At 35.9% G+C, this 20,084-nt stretch overlaps 1 protein-coding gene and 1 pseudogene across 3 annotated transcripts in view; both read left to right on the top strand.

Annotated features, from left to right (window-relative positions):
* LOC109101670 (RNA-binding protein 20-like) overlaps positions 1 to 14,465 on the top strand; it is a 57,672-nt gene extending 43,207 nt beyond the window's left edge. For all 3 annotated transcript variants that reach the window (XM_042712033.1, XM_042712034.1, XM_042712035.1), the window contains exons 6-14: positions 3,169 to 3,312; positions 3,715 to 3,846; positions 3,925 to 4,004; positions 5,103 to 5,724; positions 6,078 to 6,170; positions 7,688 to 8,246; positions 10,014 to 10,121; positions 10,510 to 10,631; positions 13,736 to 14,465. In XM_042712033.1, coding sequence (XP_042567967.1) covers positions 3,169 to 3,312; positions 3,715 to 3,846; positions 3,925 to 4,004; positions 5,103 to 5,724; positions 6,078 to 6,170; positions 7,688 to 8,246; positions 10,014 to 10,121; positions 10,510 to 10,631; positions 13,736 to 13,804 — 1,929 coding nt within the window. In that variant the 3' untranslated portion in view covers positions 13,805 to 14,465. The remainder of the gene's footprint in view (positions 1 to 3,168; positions 3,313 to 3,714; positions 3,847 to 3,924; positions 4,005 to 5,102; positions 5,725 to 6,077; positions 6,171 to 7,687; positions 8,247 to 10,013; positions 10,122 to 10,509; positions 10,632 to 13,735) is intronic.
* A 1,522-nt stretch (positions 14,466 to 15,987) lies between these two features.
* Positions 15,988 to 20,084, top strand: part of LOC109051703 — a 12,714-nt pseudogene continuing 8,617 nt past the window's right edge.

Genomic DNA, 20,084 nt, shown 5'->3' with positions numbered 1-20,084 from the left:
AATGTAAGCTGATGTTCAAAAATAACTACAAATAAAACTAAAATAAACTATATACAGAAAAAACTAAACACTAAAAATAATTACTAAAATTTTAACTAAAATTAAAATGAAAACATAAAATAAAAAACATACAAATCAATTCAAATCAACTTTAAAAAATATTTTTATGATATAAATCATTGCAAACCAACTTTACAGTAAATTAAATTTCTACAATATTTAGTAGTGGCTTATCAGTGATGACTGTCAGTTTATGTGCATATTTAAAAAAAACTTTATAGGTTGATGCCTATAATATCTTGGTAATAAAAAAACTGCCACTTAATAACCAGAGACAAACTTTTTTAGGTTGATTTCCCATCAAAATGTGCCCTTGAAGCCACTACCTGTTTGAAAACGGTCATTACTTTTGTTTGCAGAGCAATGACAGGAGGTTTGGGAAACCCATAGCAACACTGACTCAACCAATCGCACGAGTTTGGGGGTGTGGCTATTCGTTTGGCCAACCAATGACAGACAGAAAATGTGATTGGGGAAACCTGTTTGAAAGACTCATTATTTTTGCAACAATTTCTACAAAATATGTACAATACTGATGCAGTAACCTTTCAAAAGGTACAAACTATTATCATTTAGGGGTAAATAAGGTACACGTGTGTAACTTTCAGCGTTTGTGTCTTAGGATACGGCCTCAGTGGCAGCTAAGATTTTTCAGTGCTTTGGTATCAATCATAAAAAAAATTCTTTAGATTGGCATTCCATGCCGGCCAATCAGCAGCAGCCACAGCCCCTCAGGGTTTCACTCCACTTCCAGAGTTATGTTTCACCCAACATTTCAACATAATCACCCTCATTGCCAGAACATGGAGCCACTCAACAATCTTCAACTGCCTACAATAAGCTGAACGAACTCCAAAACACCAGTGTTGCATTTTACTAGGCCAGCACACAGAAGCCATTCACAGTTACACACTGACTTATACAGCATATAGCAGAGGCATAAACAGCCTGTTTGGCGGTCTATTTTGGTATGTGTTTATGGAGGTAGATCTAATGTGACCTTTTTGTCACATTTGGCCAAAGGGAAAGTCTGGCAGGAAGCCATTCACAGAATTATCACGAGCTCAGCCCAGACTGTTAGAGTCGGTCAGCGGCCAGCCGCAGATAAACCCAGAAATCAACCATGTCTAGATTAACATTGGTTTAAGGCTTTGAATTTGCAAGTGGTTGTCACATTCTGTGCCTTTTTGGCACCGATTTGAGATCCGGTCTGAGTCCGACGGTTGAATCACGGATGATAGGAACGTCACGAGTTTCACTGCTTTCATTCTCACGATCAGCGGTCATGATAATTAATCAGTTCTCACACACTCTGTGGATCTCTGTGGTGCTTACACTATAATACTCCTCCTATGGTGTGTAAATTGCAGTGTAAACACTGACCCTCGTCTCTGACCCTGTGCTCATGTGGGCTGAGCGCCTCTCACACTTGCTGCTGTCAATCAAATCCTGCCACCTCCATGTGAAAACCTCCCTGTACACATCCCACCTCCCTCAAGCTTAAATTACTGTCACGGAAATTCAATTTACAGGCTTTTTACAGTATTTTGATTTTGCTATACGTACGAGAATGCATACAATTGATTAAAAGTCTCAGTAAAGACATTTATAATGACACATTTAATTTTTTTATAATATATATACTATTTAAAAATATAAATTATATAATGTCTATTTTAAAAAATACTGTTCTTTTCTGTTTTCTGTTTATTAAATAATCTGAAGGGAAAAAAGGCACAGTTTCCAATGAAAATATGAAGCAGCACAACTCAACTAATAATAACAGAAATTTCTTGAGCAGCAAATCAACATAAAATAATTATTTCTAAAGAATCATGTGACTCTGAAGACTGAAGGAATGGCTTTTAATTTTAAAATATTCTTTAAAAGAAAACAGTTTAAATTGTAATAATATTTCACAATATTACTGTTTTGAATGAATCTTTGGTTAAATGAATACAGCCTTGATGAGCAGAAGAAAATTTTCAAAAACATAAAAAATATTTCTGACCACAAAAGTTTGAACGGCAGTGTAGATTAATAGGATAAAATGACATTTTAAATCCTTCCTAAGATCTATAAATTATGGTATAATAAAATAATATAGAATTATCGTTAACTTTTAACATCTATTTTTAGGTATAATATAGATTAATTAGCTAATTTTACATATTTAAAATTTAGAGACTTTATGTAGTTTTCATATTATCAATATATATATATTTTTTAATTTTATATCATTGCATAGATTAACTCTTTAATTTAATTGCATAGACTAACTCTTAATTTTTTAAATTAATATATATATATATATATATTATATATATTAATGCTCTTTATTTAATGAATAAATAAAACCTAGGTTCATTTTATTAGATATTTATGATATCACACAGTAATATCTCGTTTTCAGATCAGGTTTAAATTTTTTTTTTTCGGACTCAGTTTTAAATAATACATTTCAACTTGATGAAGAAGTATGTTAGGCTCCCAAACTTTTCAATGCGAAGGGCCAAAAATAAAACTTAATTGAGGACAGTGGGCTGAACGTGAATGTAGTATATCCAACTATATTATTAAAACATATTAAACTCATTTTTTAATAATATAATTATTATAAATAAATATAAATACTATAAATAAATATAAAAAATATATATAAAGGTGTTTTGAAGGTTTTTATATATATTTTTTTAACAAAAATCACAGTTTTTTTACATTTCAAAGCAAAAAAAAAAAAAAAAAAAAAGAAAAATATATATATATATGAATTAGAAATTAAGTTATAATTCAATGGCATGTTTCTTCTTTCCTCTTGTGATATGGCAAGGCCGCAATCAAAGGTCATCACGGCCGACTTTGTCTCATGGGCCCTGGTTTGGTCATTGTTTTTTGGCAATGCTAGGTGAACGCTGTATTTCAGCAGCAGTAGGGGGCATTAGTGAGCACAGATGATGGATCTGTTTGAACACACATGACCTGCTAATCACAGACATCTTAAATGTTAACCTATATTTCATCTAAATATTGTTGATGTATTTAATTTGTAACATATGTTACAAAAATGTTTAATATGGAATATATAATTAATTTATGTTGTGTCCTCAGTTTCTTCAGCGTAAAGCGTGTCCCGGACGCGTTGTGCACATCTGTAACCTCCCGGAGGGCAGCTGCACGGAGAATGACGTCATCCACTTGGGACTTCCCTTCGGCAAAGTGACCAACTACATCCTCATGCGCACGACGCATCAGGTAGGAGTTTCAGCTCTGAAAAGAAGATAGCAATGATATATCGTACAGTTTGTCGTAAATAATACCGTAGCGCTAGGCTGAGTTCTGCAAAAATAGATTTAGACGAGCACTTTATGTACTTTATCGTAGTGCATTTAAACCCTGACACCGATGATGTCTCCATCACCCCGATTCATTAATCACATTTGACTTTTTGATTGGTCCTGTTAGTACAGACTGGATCCAATTCTGGGTCCAGCGCCAAGTTTGACATGAGCCTGAAATGCCTGGCATTGAATTGACCTTGTAACTGTCTTGAAGATTTATTACACAATTAAAAAGAATATCTTGAAGATCTGTTCGGATCACATCTGACAGCTTTTATGTTTCATCCACGCTTTAACGATTTGACTCCGGCGTCAGGCTTTTCTGGAAATGGCATACGTGGAGGCGGCGCAGGCGATGGTGCAGTACTACCAGCTGCAGCCGGCTACCATCAACGGACACAAGCTACTGATCCGCATGTCCAAGAGATACAAGGAGCTGCAGCTGAAGGTATGAAGCTCATCTGAGCACATCGTGATCATGGGATTCGAACAAAACCATCTCAAAGCGTTTTCCTCTCTGATCCAGAAACCAGGTAAAGATGTTGATTCTATAATCCAAGACATCAATTCCCAGAGAGAGCGAGACGAGATGCAGGAGATCGACAGGTGAGAAGGACACCAGGACACGCTTTTATTGAGACCTTTCGTGTCATTTTTTTAGTCTTGATCTACTGATTTACTCGACAATACATAAAAATGCCAATTCATATTTATAATGAACTGAATACATCTATAATTGAAGAATTTTAATTTCTAGTTCATTTAAAATCAAAATTCAAAACTAAAAATTGATTTTGGAGGGCATAAAGCCAAAAAAAAAAGTCAGGGTGATGAAACTGTCCTTACATCATAAAGAAGAAAAAATATTATTAAGTAGTTTGGTATACCATTTACTTCATTATTATTATTCACAATTCTATATTATTATTATATATTACATGATATAAATAATATTTTATATGTCTTGCAAATCTAAGTCATGTGGTGTAACCAACATGCAGAAAACAAAAACATTAAAAAGGAAATGACATCACAGAGATGACCCCTGCAGATCTTCATGACTGTGTGATGATATAGAATTATTACATTTCAGTGTTCTATTTTAGGTTTAATATAGATTAATTAGCTGAAATTGCATTTTTAAATTTTAGATACTTAAATATAGTAGATATAGAATACTTAGATATAGAATTTTATTAATTTTTAAATCGAAAATGGAAAAATAGCATTTAAAAATTGTTGTAATTCATAATATGGATTCAAATTAAAATATTTTTATTGGTTAAATAATATTTATTGTATTTATGATGTTATTCATATTTCAGAGTTTCTTAATATCAGATGATTTGACTTTTTCATAACAAGGCATGGTTAGTTCAGTTTGTAAAATGACATATGGTGCATCTTCTCAAGAAAATTATATTTATGAATTAAAAATTCCTTGTATTTGTAAAAAAATTAATAATAATAAATAAAAAACTTTTCACTTTAAAATATATTATATATTATGAACTTTTTGGAAATTAAGATGTGTACAATCACATGGTTGCACCACATGACATCATTAAAGTTGAACTTTTCTTGAAAATGGAGTGAAAGCTTTTCAAAATAATAAACCTGACAAAGCGCACATTTCTAAGAACTTTGTCACGTGTTTTAAATTTTTCTTTATCATTCTCTCAAACCTGCTGCTGTTTTGTGCAGGTACCTGCCGGAGCGTGACCGATCACGCAGTCCAGTCAGTCGTTCTCTGAGTCCGCGCTCACACAGTCCGAGCTTCACCTCCTGTAGCTCCGCCCACAGTCCACCGGGGCCGTCCTGCCGGTCTGACTGGAGCAACGGCATGGGGCCCCGCCGGGCCTCTTGGGACTGGACGTCCCATTCCCGTGGCGACGAGGACCCCCACGAGAGAGACGACTGGAGGAATGATGAGGAAGAAAGACACAATGGATGGCTGTCCGAGCGCAGGAAACCCTACCTTAAATCCGGGGACCGGATCAGCCCACGTATGGGGCCCGGGGACGAGCGGGGCAGGGACTGGTATCCCCGCGGAAGCCCTCAGGGTTCGTCCTTCTCCTCCTACCACTCCATAGATGACTTTTACAAGAAAGACTCACTGTACAAGACTGATAAACTGAGCAGGCCGCAACATCAGAGACATGAGGGGAAAACGAAGAAAAGGGAAGGCGGTGACTACCACAGACCCAGACACTCAGAGTCAGACGTGACGGATGACACACACTCCAACCGGACAGCTGAAGACAGAGGACGCAGCAAGAGGCCGAGCCGGAGACAAGATAAAGAGGAGAAAGAGTCCGAAAATCAGGCATGTCCTACACATTTGAAAAACAACTGTATGTTTGTTTAAAAGACAACTAATACTGTGTATAATGTTCTGAATCACAAAATTGAAGTCCTTCTTAGAGTTAAGAATATTAAACAAATATTCAAAATATATTATAAATTACTTCATACATTTTATATCTTTATTACTTTTATATTTTAATATTATATATAATTTAAAAGATATAAACTTTGAAAAATGTTTTAAATATTTAAAGAAGTTATTTTTATATTATATTATATTATATTATTGTAACATTATATTATATTAAGTTCCTGCATAGACAATATTTTAATAGCACTGTTTTTTTTTCCTTCTTCTTTTACATATTACAGAAGGAAGAATACAGAGCCAAAGAAAGATCAGCATCTCCTCATAACAGCAAACCTGCACAGTCTTCAAAGTGTGACAGAGATGGTGACAACGAGGTAAACATTCATTCATTCATATGCATTTTTGCTTTCTGAAAAAAAATAAAATAAATCTTCAGTAAAAACACTAATATTGTGAAATAATTTTACAATTAAAAATAACCATTTTCTAGTTTAAAGGGGTCATATGATGCGATGTAAATTATTCCTTTCTCTTTGGAGTGTTACAAGCTCTTGGTGCATAAAGAAGATCTGTGAAGTTGCAAAGTCTCAAATCCAAAGAGATATTCTTTATAAAATTTTAGACTCGTCCACGCCCTCCTATAACGCCTTGTTTAAACACGGCCCAACATCTCTACGTCACTGTGTGGGAAGATTTGCATAACGCCGCCCAAATGTTCACGCAAAGAAAGAAGGCGTAACTTTGATTCTCGCTGTTGCCGCCGGTGCCATGTCGCGGAGACGCTGTTTCATTGTGAAAGCGAAAATACTTAGTTTGGCCTTCCAAAATAGGACACGACTAGAAATCAGTGGTTAAGTTTTATTTACAACACTGTTCCAGAACAGTTCAACCCAAATATTCAGATGCAGTGCATTTTATGGAGGACTAAGACTGTTTCCTGTGAGAGTAGCCTACAATGCCGGTGTCTGTTTCTATAAAGTGGGGCAGTTCCGACTTTGCAAGGACAGTCTGGTGCTTCTGACTCACAGACTGTAAGTAAGTTTTCATATTTAAAGAATTTGCCACTGATGATTCAAACGCAAGTTTTGAGCAGTGTAGAGTAGAGCTTGTTGTCGTTTCTCAGTTTACAAATACAGACATGGTTTTATGTTTACGCAGTGCGATACACAACGCAAGGCGTAAAAAGAAAGTATAAGTCATTATAATCAGTAATTATGTCCCCACTGGATGCAACAAATGCCTCGTTTATAATGGGTTTTACTGGTTTTGTCTCATCGCATCTCACATTTCCATCACACACTTGAGGTATTCAGCCAATCACAAAGCACTTGATAGCTGGCCAATCAGAACACACCTTGCTTTTCAGAACGATGAGCTTTGTCAAAAAATCTACGCGTTTCAGAAAGTCAGGGCATATAGGAGAAACAATAATGTACAGTATGTGGAAAATAGTGTTTTTTTTTTTTACCTTAAACCACATAAACACATTGCATTACACTAAATACACAAAATAATGTTCTTTTTAGCATCGTCATATGACCCCTTTATTATATTCTAAAATTAATTTATTCCTGTGATGTAAAGCTGAATTTTCCACATCATTACTCTAGACTTCAGTGTCACATGATCCTTCAGAAATCATTCTAATATTCTGATTTGCGGCTTAAGAAACATTTCTTATTATTATCAATGTTTAAAACAGTTGTGCTGCTTCATATTTTTGCGGAAAACTTGATAATACTTTTTCAGGATTCTTGTATTTTTCAGCATTTATTTGAACTAGAAATATTTTGTAACATTATGAAAGTCTTTACTGTCACTTTTGATCAGTTTGTTGCATCCTTGCTGAATAACAATATTAATTTCTATTGTTTTCTGGTGTGGCTTTCAGGGACTGGAAAGTGTAGATGATGGAGAGGAGGAGAGCTGGTATCCTAAAAGCATGGAGGAACTGGTGACCGTAGATGAAGTTGGAGGAGAGGACGACTCCATAGTTGAACCTGATCTACCTGATCTTCACGAGGAGGACCAGAGAGTCGAGCCCAGCCATTTGACAGCAGAGAGCCCTAAACCAAACACGAAGACCCCAACAGAAGGCGAGGAAAGCACGGTAGACCCTCCGTCCCTTCCTTTGCTGGATTTGGTTCCAGAAGAAAGCTCTGGAGGTGCTCAGTCCAAGCCTGCAGAGACGCCCCTAAGACCACCTGCCCCAGAACAACCGGTCTGTCAACTCAACCGCTTCCCGTCCCAGGAGTTCAAGAGCGCTTTGGAGGAGACCCTCTCCACTACTCATATGGATACACACATCGACACAACCATGCCAGCTGGTCCTCTAAACAACAGCAGCACATGTGAAAGTGGGAAAGTGAATGACTTGAGTAATGATGAGAGAAAGACGCCAGAGATGGAAAACAAGGAACCATGTCTCAAACTTGATAGTCAGAAGAAAGGTACCCACAACTGACCTTAGTTTGTTAGTGAATGTCTGTAATGACCCAGTCCCAGCTAATGAAAATATGTTCTAAAAACATTTTTTTAACGTTTCCATTAAGTTATAAAAATGTTATTCCTGAATGTTCTCTGAACGTTCGAAATGTTCCATTTTTAAGAATTAACATTCCATTTGAGAATTTTGCAAACATAATGGGAACATTACATTTAAATTTTCTCTGAATGTCCAACTAAAAGATTTCACGAAATAATGTTCCATGAATGATGTATAAATAATGTTTTTGCGCCAAGATTTTAAGAATATTATTAAAGACAAGCATTCTAATAATGCTGGAAGAAAAAATAACGTTTAGAGAACCTTGGGTGTAGGGTGTTTGGGAATTTTACTTCTTGATACTCATACCATAATAGTACTTGGTAGTTCCTCATACAGATTTAAGTGTGGTCACACTTACCACAGATCTGTGAATTTTCTCAGGCAAAGTCCTGAAATTTCAATAAGAATCCACATTGGGAATTATATTATGGTCACGCAAATTCCCCACTTTGAGCATCAGAAAGATGCTTAGTTTAAAAGTGAATTCTGTGTGAGCTGTGCATCATACATTGCTTGACTGTTGACAGTGAACCTTTCTTGCTTGCAAAATTGTGCTAATAAGACCGCACATGTAGTCTAATTACAGCATCATACGATTAAGATTGCTGTTCAAAAGCGGTTCAGATTCACTGACTGAGCAAGTCTACTTCAAACTGTTAACTCATGAGTGAGTTCGAAACTTACATCCTTCAGAGTGACTCATTAAAAAGAGAAAGTTCTTGAAAATAATGTGCCTGTGAATCGGACATCACTGCTTACGCAGAGTTTATTTTTCCATGCAGGAAACACTAGTGTGCACTCAAAAGTAACTTATAGCACAAACCTAACAAGATGAATCTGACGAAACAGCATTTTTTGTTGCAATTGCAACAATTTTAGATGCAGCCCTGCTAATAGTTTTGTTTAATGAGCCAAGCAAAAATGTAAGTTGGCTTGATTAAACTTGCAACTTTGTTGTGTGGAAAAGCTTTGACATTTTGACAATAACCTTTTTTGTGTTTGGTAACTTTTGCCTGACCTGTTAAAAAGAACAAGTTCTTGAGAATAATCGACTGTGAATCAGACATCACTGTTCGCACCATGTTCATTTTTCCGTGCCGGAAACAGTGGTGTGCACTTTAAAGTATCCTAAAAATTAACCAACGCCACCTCACAAGATGTTATCTGACCAAGCCACATTTGTTGCATTTGCGACAGTCCTGCTAATATTTATTTTAATGAGGCAAGCAGAAATTTCCCAAAACTTGATTAAATTTGGAAAGCTTTTGTGGAAAAGCTTTGACATTTTTATAATAACTTTTTGTGTGTATGTTTTGTGATAGGTAGAAGATGTCAGAATTTTCACTTTGAAGCAAATAATCTTCGGAAACTTTTATTGAGCCAATGTGTTTTGGTTTAAAAAAACAAAACAAAAACAATTTGTCAATTTCCTTAAATTTGGAAATTTCAACAATTTTTTTTTTACCTACAAAACTTGTGAAAATCAGTCATCCAATAATTTTATTTTATTTTATTTTTTTGAAGTTGCATTTAAAATCTACTCACCTCAAATACCTTAGGGGGCATTTTTGAACATTTATTGGCAGTTTAATGTGATTTACAAGCTGTGATACAAAAACATGTACTTCTCAGATCAATGATACACATTCCACCTATTCCTCTGTTCCAGATATTCCTGAACCATTACCGGCCCCTTCACCTCAGGTGACTGACATCTTTACTGCATCGCCCTCTCAGGAGCAGGAGAAAGCCATCAGTGAACACAGCATACCGTTAGGTACGTCCACCAGAATTCATAAGGGTCGAGCCAAATCCCGCAAGTACCATTTGGTCAGGAAGAAGAAAGTATGAGCAATAGTAATAGCGATGCTTTGCTGCGTGAGCAGCACTAATGAGCGGCTCTGGCTGTGATGTGGGCTCTCAGTGGGTGACTGAAGCCTTTAAGGTCAGCTGATGTCAGTGGAGCATTTGTCATCCTGCTGAGTGAGGTGTGAATTGCACCCTCGAGGCCCAAGCTTGTGTACTCATTACCACACAGCTAATGCACTAGATTCCTTCACAGAAGAGCTGACTTTACACCCCTGCACACACACACAGAGCCGTATATGAAAATGTATTTGTTTGGTGTCGTTCTGATTTCTGGCTGGTTGTGTTGTTTTTGGCAGGTGTGGAGTTCATCGTGCCAAGGACAGGATTTTATTGCAACCTGTGTGGTTTGTTTTACACCAATGAACAAACAGCCAAGACGTCACACTGTCGGAGTACAGTTCACTACAGGAACCTACAGGTCAGAAACATACAGTCTTCCTTTCTCTTTCCACCCAAATACGAAAGGTTCTCTCTTTCTTAACATTTTCTGTGTGAAGTTATATGACAACACAACACCATAAGATTGATGATTCAAAGAGATTTAGTAACACACACATTTTAACATAAGAATTAACTGAAGTTCTTTTATAAAATAAAAAGCTTCAAATTTCTGAAGTCATATTATACTTGTGTGTGATGAATAGACAGGAGCAGGTTTGATATTTTGTCAATGGCCAGTTTTGTTTGCATGATACATCCACGCCCATAGGTGTCAGTATGAAGTCCAAATCTACTAGCGTAACATGCCAGTGAAACATAAAACTCTTTAGTGCACCTCTATATAACCACTGTGAAAACTTTAGATCATTTTTTCAAACAAACTGTGTTTGTTAGGTGTGGCATGTAAGATTTATCGCAAGTATTCTTAAGAAAGAAGATGAATAATTATGGTACCAAATGTTGGTTGATGTCAGAGTAAAGCAGTGCTTCCAGATTGGAATTATGGTCCATTTATGAAACTACCTTATTTGCTAGAGGGATTAACTTTTCAGTGAGGGTCATTGGTTGAACTTGTTCATTTCTGGTCATCTCTGGCTGTTGATCTGAAGATTTAGGCTAGAAACATGCCTTATGCAAATTAATCAAACTTTCAAGTGGTAAATATGAGAAACGTTACACAACAGACTAGCTACATGGAAGCTGCTTAAGTGACTAAAATCAGTGAATCAGTGAACTGCTGCTTCAAATCTCTTCCCAAATAAACTGTATCATACTTTTCAGCGGTACATATGAGATTAGTTATATTACTGACTAGCTAACTACAATGAAGCTACTTAGGGGAGTCGAATCAGTGAACTGTTTCTTAAAATATCTTCCCAAATGAACTGATACATTAAAATGAATCAGACTTTCCAATCACACCTTACAGCAGTAGATATGAGATTAGCTACACTACAGACAACCTAACTGTTTCCTAAAATCTCTTCCCAAACTGATTCACTAAAATTAATCAGACTTTCCAGCAGTAGATATGAGATTAGCTACACTACAGACAACCTAACTTCAGGGAAGATATTTAAATAAATTAAATCAGTGAATTGTTTCTTAAACTATCTTCCCAAACTATGTGATTCACCAAAACGAATCAGACTTTCCAGCAGTACATCTGAGATTAACTACACTTACAGTCTAGCTAATTACATGGAAGCTACTTAAGTGATTCAAATCAGAGAACTGTTTCTTAAAATCTCTTCCCAAATAAACTGAATAACTAAAATGAATCAGACTGTCCAGTGGTACATATGAGATGAGCTACACTACAGTACAGACAACCTAACTACATGGAAGCTACTTAAGTAACTCGAATCAGTGAATTGTTTCTTAAAATATCTTCCCAAACTAATCGATTCACCAAAATGAATCAGACTTTCCAGCAGTACATATGAGATTAGCTACATTACTGACTCACTGACTACACTGAAGCTACTTAAGGGACTCAAATCAGTGAATTGTTTCCTGAAATCTCTTCGCCAATGAACTGATTCACCAAAATGATTCAGATTTTCCAACGGTACATAGGAGACTACTTACATTACCGATTACCTATCTACATGGAAGCTACTTAAGTGACTAAAATCAGAGAATCAGTCAATTGTTTCTTAAAATCTCATCCCAAATGAACTGATTCACTAAAATGAATCAGACTTTCCAATGGTACATATTAGACTACTTACATTAATGACTACCTGTTGACATGGAAGCTACTTAAGTGACTAAAATCAGTGAATCACTCAACTGTTTCTTAAAATCTCTTCCCAAATGAACTGATTCACCAAAATGAATCAGACTGTCCAGCGATACACATGAGAGGACCACTTAGCAGAGTGTATTTGACTATTGCGTGGCAGTAAAGCTGCACGCATCGTGAACAATGTGAAATGCAAAATTCACTAATGTGAAATTCAAACAGCGATGTAGCATTTGGCCACGCTGCACTGCTACTTGTTGGAAATAGAAGCTTGTTACTGAAAAGGCTTACTTAGTTACTCCCCACCATTGGTGACTGCAATGTAAGATGAACTGAACGAAGAAGCCTAGTCCTCTGGGTGGGACATAGTTTCTCATTATAACCCAGCAGAAACACACGCATACAGACAGACAAACACACTTTCCGACACAACAAAGTTGAGGCGGCAAGGAGCCGGACATTCCCCGTCATTACAGTCAGACCACAACCAGTTGTCATGTCTCTTAGACTAGAGTGGTCGGCCAAAGAGCGTCACCTCATACTTGACTTCTCCGCCTTGAGGTTTGCCAGCTGTGTTGAGTTTACAAGAACTACAGTGAGAAGGTGACAGCTGAATTTAACACCAGAAGAGCAAGACAGGTGAAACCAAGAATGACAGAGAGAGAGAGAGAGAGAGAGAGAGAGAGAGAGAGAGAGAGAGAGAGCGAGAGAGAGACTGTAAACACTACAGGAAACCTGCTTTCCTCCCACATTTTGACCTTCTTCTGTTTCAACTTGTTCCTTGTTTCGCTGGTAAACACATATGCTTTTTGGAAGCACATAAACGGGAGTTTCATCAACTCTTATGTCATTAAAACCGACCTCAACAGCAAGTCCAGTAGACCATGAGTGCTAAATTACTTTGCAACTTTAAAATATGAAAGTACTATCATGTAGTTTAGTCAAATTATGCAAAAAGTGTGACTAGATTTTAACTGTGTGCATTTAGGTTACTTAAAAAGCCAGCTATGAAATTAGCCTCAGTAAGACAAAGTGTCACCCATTTTATCCACTGGTAGACATTGTTAGTGCTAAAATTCAATAAACTAATGGGTTTCAAAAATATGTTTTGATAATGTTTAGAATCTAAGACAAAAGAGCCAAGAAACATGCAATATCTCAATGTAGCTTGAACTTTCTTGAGTATAAGTCATAGCAGATGCTGTCAGTCAGCCATTTTAGTCAGAGAAACCAAACTGTTGCTCTTCAAGGCGTTATAGCTGTTCTTATGCCTGTGATTTAAGAGTTAATTGTCATTTGTGTAGTTTAACAGAGGATTGTTTATGTTTTTATAGAAGTATCTGTCACAGCTGGCGGAGGAAAGTCTCTTAAAATTCCACACAGAGTCGCCGAACACTGAATGAAGCTCACGTGAGACTATCAGGACTGCACCACTGCTGGGACATGGACACAAGAAGAACTGAAAATGGATCATTTGTGAACTCTGGTTCATAGCAGTACAAACTGTATGAAAGTTTTCAGGGATTTAAAACAAATGCCTTATTAAATATCTTAGATTTTAAAGTAAATTCCAAACACACATTACCTTTTTTTGTCAGTGAAATACAAAGCATTTTTTTCAGAATGTCAATGCTGTTATTTTTCTGTACAGTGGAATTGAAGGTGGAATGTGGTTCCAAAAGTTTTTTTTTTTTAAGTCATACATTAGTTTAGTGTAAGAAACAAACTGAAAAATATAAAAATTAATTTAGTTTTTAGACCTCGGAGCCCTACACATGACATGCAAAAGAAAATTAGACTTTATGGCTATGTTGTATTCATTATTCATTTTCTTTAATTTAGTTTTGATTTAGTTTCATCATGGCCTTGATTCAACTAAAATGAATGAAAAAAATCAGTTCAATCAATTATTGTAGCAAACTAAAACCATACATTTGTTACTTGAAACAAATGTTAACTGAAATAATTTTATTTCTATAAATAATTTAATTAATATAAACATTTTATTTCAGCTAGTTGCTAAGTCAACATATCTTAGTTTTGTTTACTTTAATTTGAAGTACTAAAATAGCTCTAACTAAATAAACTAAAACTAAAAAATAACAAATAATAAAAACTACTGTATACAGACAAAAAAACTAACAAAATTACTTAAATGAATTACTAAAAAAATGAAAACAGAAAATATAAAAATGAAATCTTATTCAAAATATTGACAAAAACCTGTATTAGTATTAATATACTAATATAACACTAGAAATAATTAGTACAACATGGCCATGATTTACTTAAAATGAGGAAAATAATAAGTCATAGGAACTAATTCTTAATTTGTGACCACAATATCTTTTTATCCAGCATGTCATGTGTGCTTGACAGCCCTAGTCCCTATTCACTTTCATTGTATGGAAAAGAGCAGCAGGAACGTTCTGCAAAATATCTTCATTTGTGTTCCACGGGGAAAAGGTCACTCATTCAGGTCTGAAACATGAGGGAGAGTAAATGATGACAATTTTCAGTTTTCTGTGAACTTTAAGTGCCCTGTCCTTATTCGCAGGACACAGTGCGGTGTGTGTGTCCTCTGTAGTCCAGCATGGCATTTTTATTACACTGTGAAAAATATGTATCAGAATGTGAAATGCACTGGTAAGTGTAGTGTTTACATCATCTGCATCTGCCTAGCTCATACTCTAAAGCTTGCATATGTGTTGATTTTTCTCAGTGGTGGACAAATATAAACTTCACTGCAGAAATGCCTAATTTAAATTTCTGTTCAAATTTAAAGAGGTGTAAAATTATCCTCAGGTCAATACTTGTGAATATTCTGTTGATGCTTTTAAAATTATTATTATCTCGTGTCTGTCTGAATTGCATTTTCTGTGATCATTTTTGTCAGTCTGCAAACCCTGAATCTGTTTCATGCTTGAAATATTCACTTTTCAAAGTGCCTTATAATATATTAAAAGCCCCAAACGCTTAAAAATCAGCCGAACGCCAGGGAAAGCTGCTTCTGTATAATGTCTGCCATACTATTTTGTTTTTCATCATTGCTGTACACAGAGCTCAGACTTTAGGGATACTTGAACTGGACCATGTTTATTTAACTAATATCAAATTTATTAAAAGCTGAGTGTTATAATGCTAGTATTTCACTGGAATGGTTCTGGAAAACTTTCTGTTTTATATTCTGTTAATAAATAGCACAGCATTTTATGGAAGAAAAATATGTATAAAAATTTTGGGTAGCATTGATGCAAATATTAAATAAACATTTTTGAAAATAAGATTGCCTGATGTTTATGTGAAACAAATAACGAAAGAAAGTGTTCCATGGTGGTCCTGAAAGACATGCCTGGCTCTGTACATTATAAAATAACCCCTGCATCTTTTTTTATCCATCTACTTAAAAAAGAATTGTGCCAGTTTAATAATATAACAAGAGAGAGGGACTTCATCTTCACCCATGAGCAATCTGTTACATAATAACATCAATTCTGTTCCAGCGTCCATTGCAGGGCGGAAAGTCACGATCTTCACCGAAGACCTCATAGAAAATACGAGAAAGACCGGTTTCATCTGAACTCAATTTTCATTGGTCACTTTGTCATCCGCCTCTATTTTTCTAACCAATCAGAGAGCTCGCAGGACAGCATCACGCTATCGGGTTGCTGGGCAGAGAACACAAAATCAACAACACCAACGGAGAGTCCGCTCGAACTTGGGACTACGCGATAAAACAGGTTAGTGGGATTTGTTCCTTATCGACTGGATGTTGGTTTAAAGCAACGTATCTTGCGATATTTAAGACTTTCGAAGGCTTTATTTTAGACGCTGTGCCAAATAAAGACTCGCTGCTAGTCCCGAGGCTTTGTTTATATTTATGTTGCGCGCACGTAACGCCATACATTAAATGCACGCTCTGCATGAAACCTTAAACACATTAATGACTGTTAGTACAAAAACTAAATACTCCTCAGCCAAAACACTTTATTTTGGAGACTGCAGGTCTTCTGTCTGTATGGTAATGCGATACATTTATTGTATCAGGCTTATGTTGGAGCCAAATGGACGCTAATGATTGGAGCAGCTGCATGTTCTCATTTATTCATTCATTTTTGCTTCACAAAGAAACTTGCATATTAACGTTAATATTTCTGCATTCTAGGTGCAAAGGCGCACATTTTATACCCCGTAAAACTTAATTTTCTGATTTTTACCATGGCAACTGACTGTGAAGCATGGCTGAATGCAAACCCTGTTGGTAAGTTCAAGTTGGTTTTCACTGCGATATTTAGGTATTTTATATCACAGTCAATGTTTCTAGGTCAGAATTGTTTGCTCTCATATTCCGTATTTGATATGATAAGTCTGTGCAAAGTTTCCAAGGTCAATCCTATCACTTGTTTTTACTCTCCCGAATATATTTATAAGGGGCCCAGACTTTGGTCTGTAGTGCTAATGCTGTTTTAAAAATGTATGTTTAATCTCATATTACATATGATACGCATATTCACATATATGAATGGTTCCAAACACACTTGTCAATCACAGAGTCTGGAAATCTCAGCGATTCCTTCCCCTCCGGGGACGAGGACAACACCTTCACTGGAAACGTTGATAATGAAATCAATGGAAACTGGATATCGGCCCCCACCGGCAGCATCCATGAGGCAAGACTCAAGGCCAAGGTAAAGAGACGTCTAAGGAAGAACTCCTCCAGGGACTCGGGCCGGGGCGACTCGCTGAGTGATACCGGTCATTTATTCCGCCCTCTCTTTCCACCCACCAACCATAACTAAAAACAAACAAACAAAAAGTCAAGTAGAGGATGGGCAAGGGACGAGGACTGCCGAAGAAAGGTACCAGTGCTGTTTTATTTCTAAACCAAGAACTATAGCTAAAGTAGCATCTACACCAACTGACAATAACATTCTGTTTATTATAAGCATGCTGTGTTTTTGGATTTTGATTTGCAAGGTTTTAAAAATCGTTCTGAAAATGAATCCAAATTTATAGTTTTTGTGCATTTGTGGTTTTGGAGTTATTTATTCTCGTAGATTTAAAATGATTATTAAAACTTTATAGTCATCATTTTATTATCATCAAATAGTTATCACGTTACCGTCCCTGGAATCAGTGGGTTTTCTGTTTGAAATTTAGAAATCGGTTCAGTTGAACTTGGAATGCACGCATACAAATAAATTGGATTTAGAGTTCTGGAATTTTGAACATTTCGGAACTCTAGTGCAGGTGGGATTTATTTACATAAGTTCAGAGCATATAAGTGTTGACTTGGTTCCGTTCCAGCATCAGTTGTTTCGTTTTAGCCAGTTAGACTGTTAACAAACATCCGAGCGATTCTTCATGCAAGCGGACTGACGCACTTCAGCAACTAAACTCCACCCACATTCACAAATATACTCATAACAGACAGTCACTCCCATTCACTCAGTTGTTGTTCAGTTGTTGAGGGTTCATCACCCTTGTGTGCAGCAGACCTGAACTGATTTGGAAAAGTCTGGCTTGCAGAAACGTCTGACATTCTGTCTTGCTAGCTGCGTCAAGTATGCTATATATATATGCAAGACTGCAAAAAATATTGTTTATCGCCCCTCGTGACCTTTTCACCTCCCCCATCACCCGCAGAACTTCATGGCACACTTCTCTTTTTGATTCTGTCTGCGCTAGCACATTCGGCCCTGTTTGTGTTATGTAACTGCTGGTTAAGTTGGACTGCAGGACAGGGCTGGAGGTCCTGTTAGCTTTTTTTGGACAGAAGCCTTCAGATGAAGACATTGCAGTGAAAATGTAGTTGGTTTGGAGGTGCCATACGTAAGGTTAAATGCTTAACTTCATCCATAGAGAAAAGTGGATTACAGCATATTGACAATCTTCTTCGGAGGCTTTGCGGTCAGGCTGAGCAGAAGCTAGTTGACAAATATTTTCATTGTCAAATAGTAATTAGGTTGTTAAAAAGTACCTTAAATTAATGTGATTACTACATGAATAAATATTTTCTTTGTCATTGATTAATTTGATAATATTAGGTTTTTAAATGAATTCCATTAAATTCTTAATCAAATTACAGTATTAATTTAACCTTAATTTAATTTGCCTTTAATTCAGGCCATTAAAAGGTATTTTCAAAAGATTGTTTTAACACATTTAGCTCTGAACGTAAATGTGTTTTTTATTTTAAATATTTTTTTGTTTATATTTTTTATTTTTTTTATATATATTTTTTTAAATAATATCTTAATTTAAGGGACAATACTAATATATTACTATGATACTTTGCATTTAATAATTTATATAATACTTTTTTTTTTAAAAATGGTTCTTCTGTAATTATTTTTGCCTAGTGTCAATTTTGGTAAATATTCAGGTCAGGTAAATTTTAGAACATCTATCCTTAATTATGAAACAATGTTTTAGTACAGATAAGTTTTTGTAGTAATGTTGCATGTTTTTAAAAGAGACTTTCCTTTTGCAAGGATGGGAACATTCTAGACCCTTCTGGAACATTCTGGAATATTCTAGTGCTTTCTCAAACATTCTAGAACATTGTGGGACTAGTCATAAAAGACATCATCCATCATCCAGCATACACTGCTTGAGTTTTGGAGGTCTCACTTCTGGTAACGGTTTATGTTAAACTGTTGTTTGCTCAGTATTATGCATGAGTAATAAGGTTACTAAACAATACTTATTATACTAAAATATAATAGTTTTTTGGGGAAAAAAATAATCAAAGATTTAAGTTGACCAAAAAGAGAAATATTTCTAAATGTATTGGTATTTAGGATATCTCTTATTGTGTATTGAACTGTTTTAAGGAAAATTATATATGCTAATTTTTTTATGAATTCAAGTTAAATATGGATAACTTGTTACTATTTTCAAAATATTGAGTAAATGTGTACAATCTTTAAATCCATTCAAAAGCTGATTCGTTTATTAAGTGGGTAGTTTATCTAAAAATGAAAATGATCATTTACACACCCTCATGCCACTTCAGACCTTTATGATTTTATTTCTTTTGCGGAGCACAAAAGAAGATATTTTGAAGATTAAGAACCAAACAACACTGGACCCTATTGACCGCCATTGTAACAAATAAATAAATCTTTTACGTGCCACAGAAGAATGAAAATCATTCAGGTTTGGAAGGTCACGAGGATGTAGCAGAACATCTACGTTAATGGAGGTCACGCTTAGCCTTGCATGCACTAACTGCTTTATTGTCTTCTACCAGTTTGGTTAGAATCAGTTTCTGTTTCTCGTTCATTATCCGTTTGGGACTTGCAGTCAGAGCTCTGCACATACTGAGAGATGATATCAGCAGCTGTGAACTAAAAGGGCCTGGCTCTGTTCAAGGGAATTGTTTCAGAGGGGATGACCCTGTGTGGGTAACATGACGAAGACAGGAGCAGTATGTTCTCTTATTGGCTACAGCAGAAGGCACTGAAAGAGTCACATGGTTTTCGTTCTTCTATCTGTTCTCTGTTGACATGTCACTTTTCAAGTTTTTCCAATGCATTTAAAAAAAAAGCTGTTTATGTGTTTTGTATCTGTAGGTGGGGCAGGGGGTAAAGGTGTATGGGGAACACCTGGGCAGGTTTACGATGAAGATAAAGTTGACGTTAAGGATCCCAATTACGATGCTGAGCAGGTAAGAGCCAC

Source organism: Cyprinus carpio, chromosome A22, assembly GCF_018340385.1.
Source record: "Cyprinus carpio isolate SPL01 chromosome A22, ASM1834038v1, whole genome shotgun sequence".
Classification (NCBI taxonomy): domain Eukaryota; kingdom Metazoa; phylum Chordata; class Actinopteri; order Cypriniformes; family Cyprinidae; genus Cyprinus; species Cyprinus carpio.
Note: the sequence above shows the minus strand (reverse complement) of the source record. Positions and strands in the feature narration are given on the sequence as shown.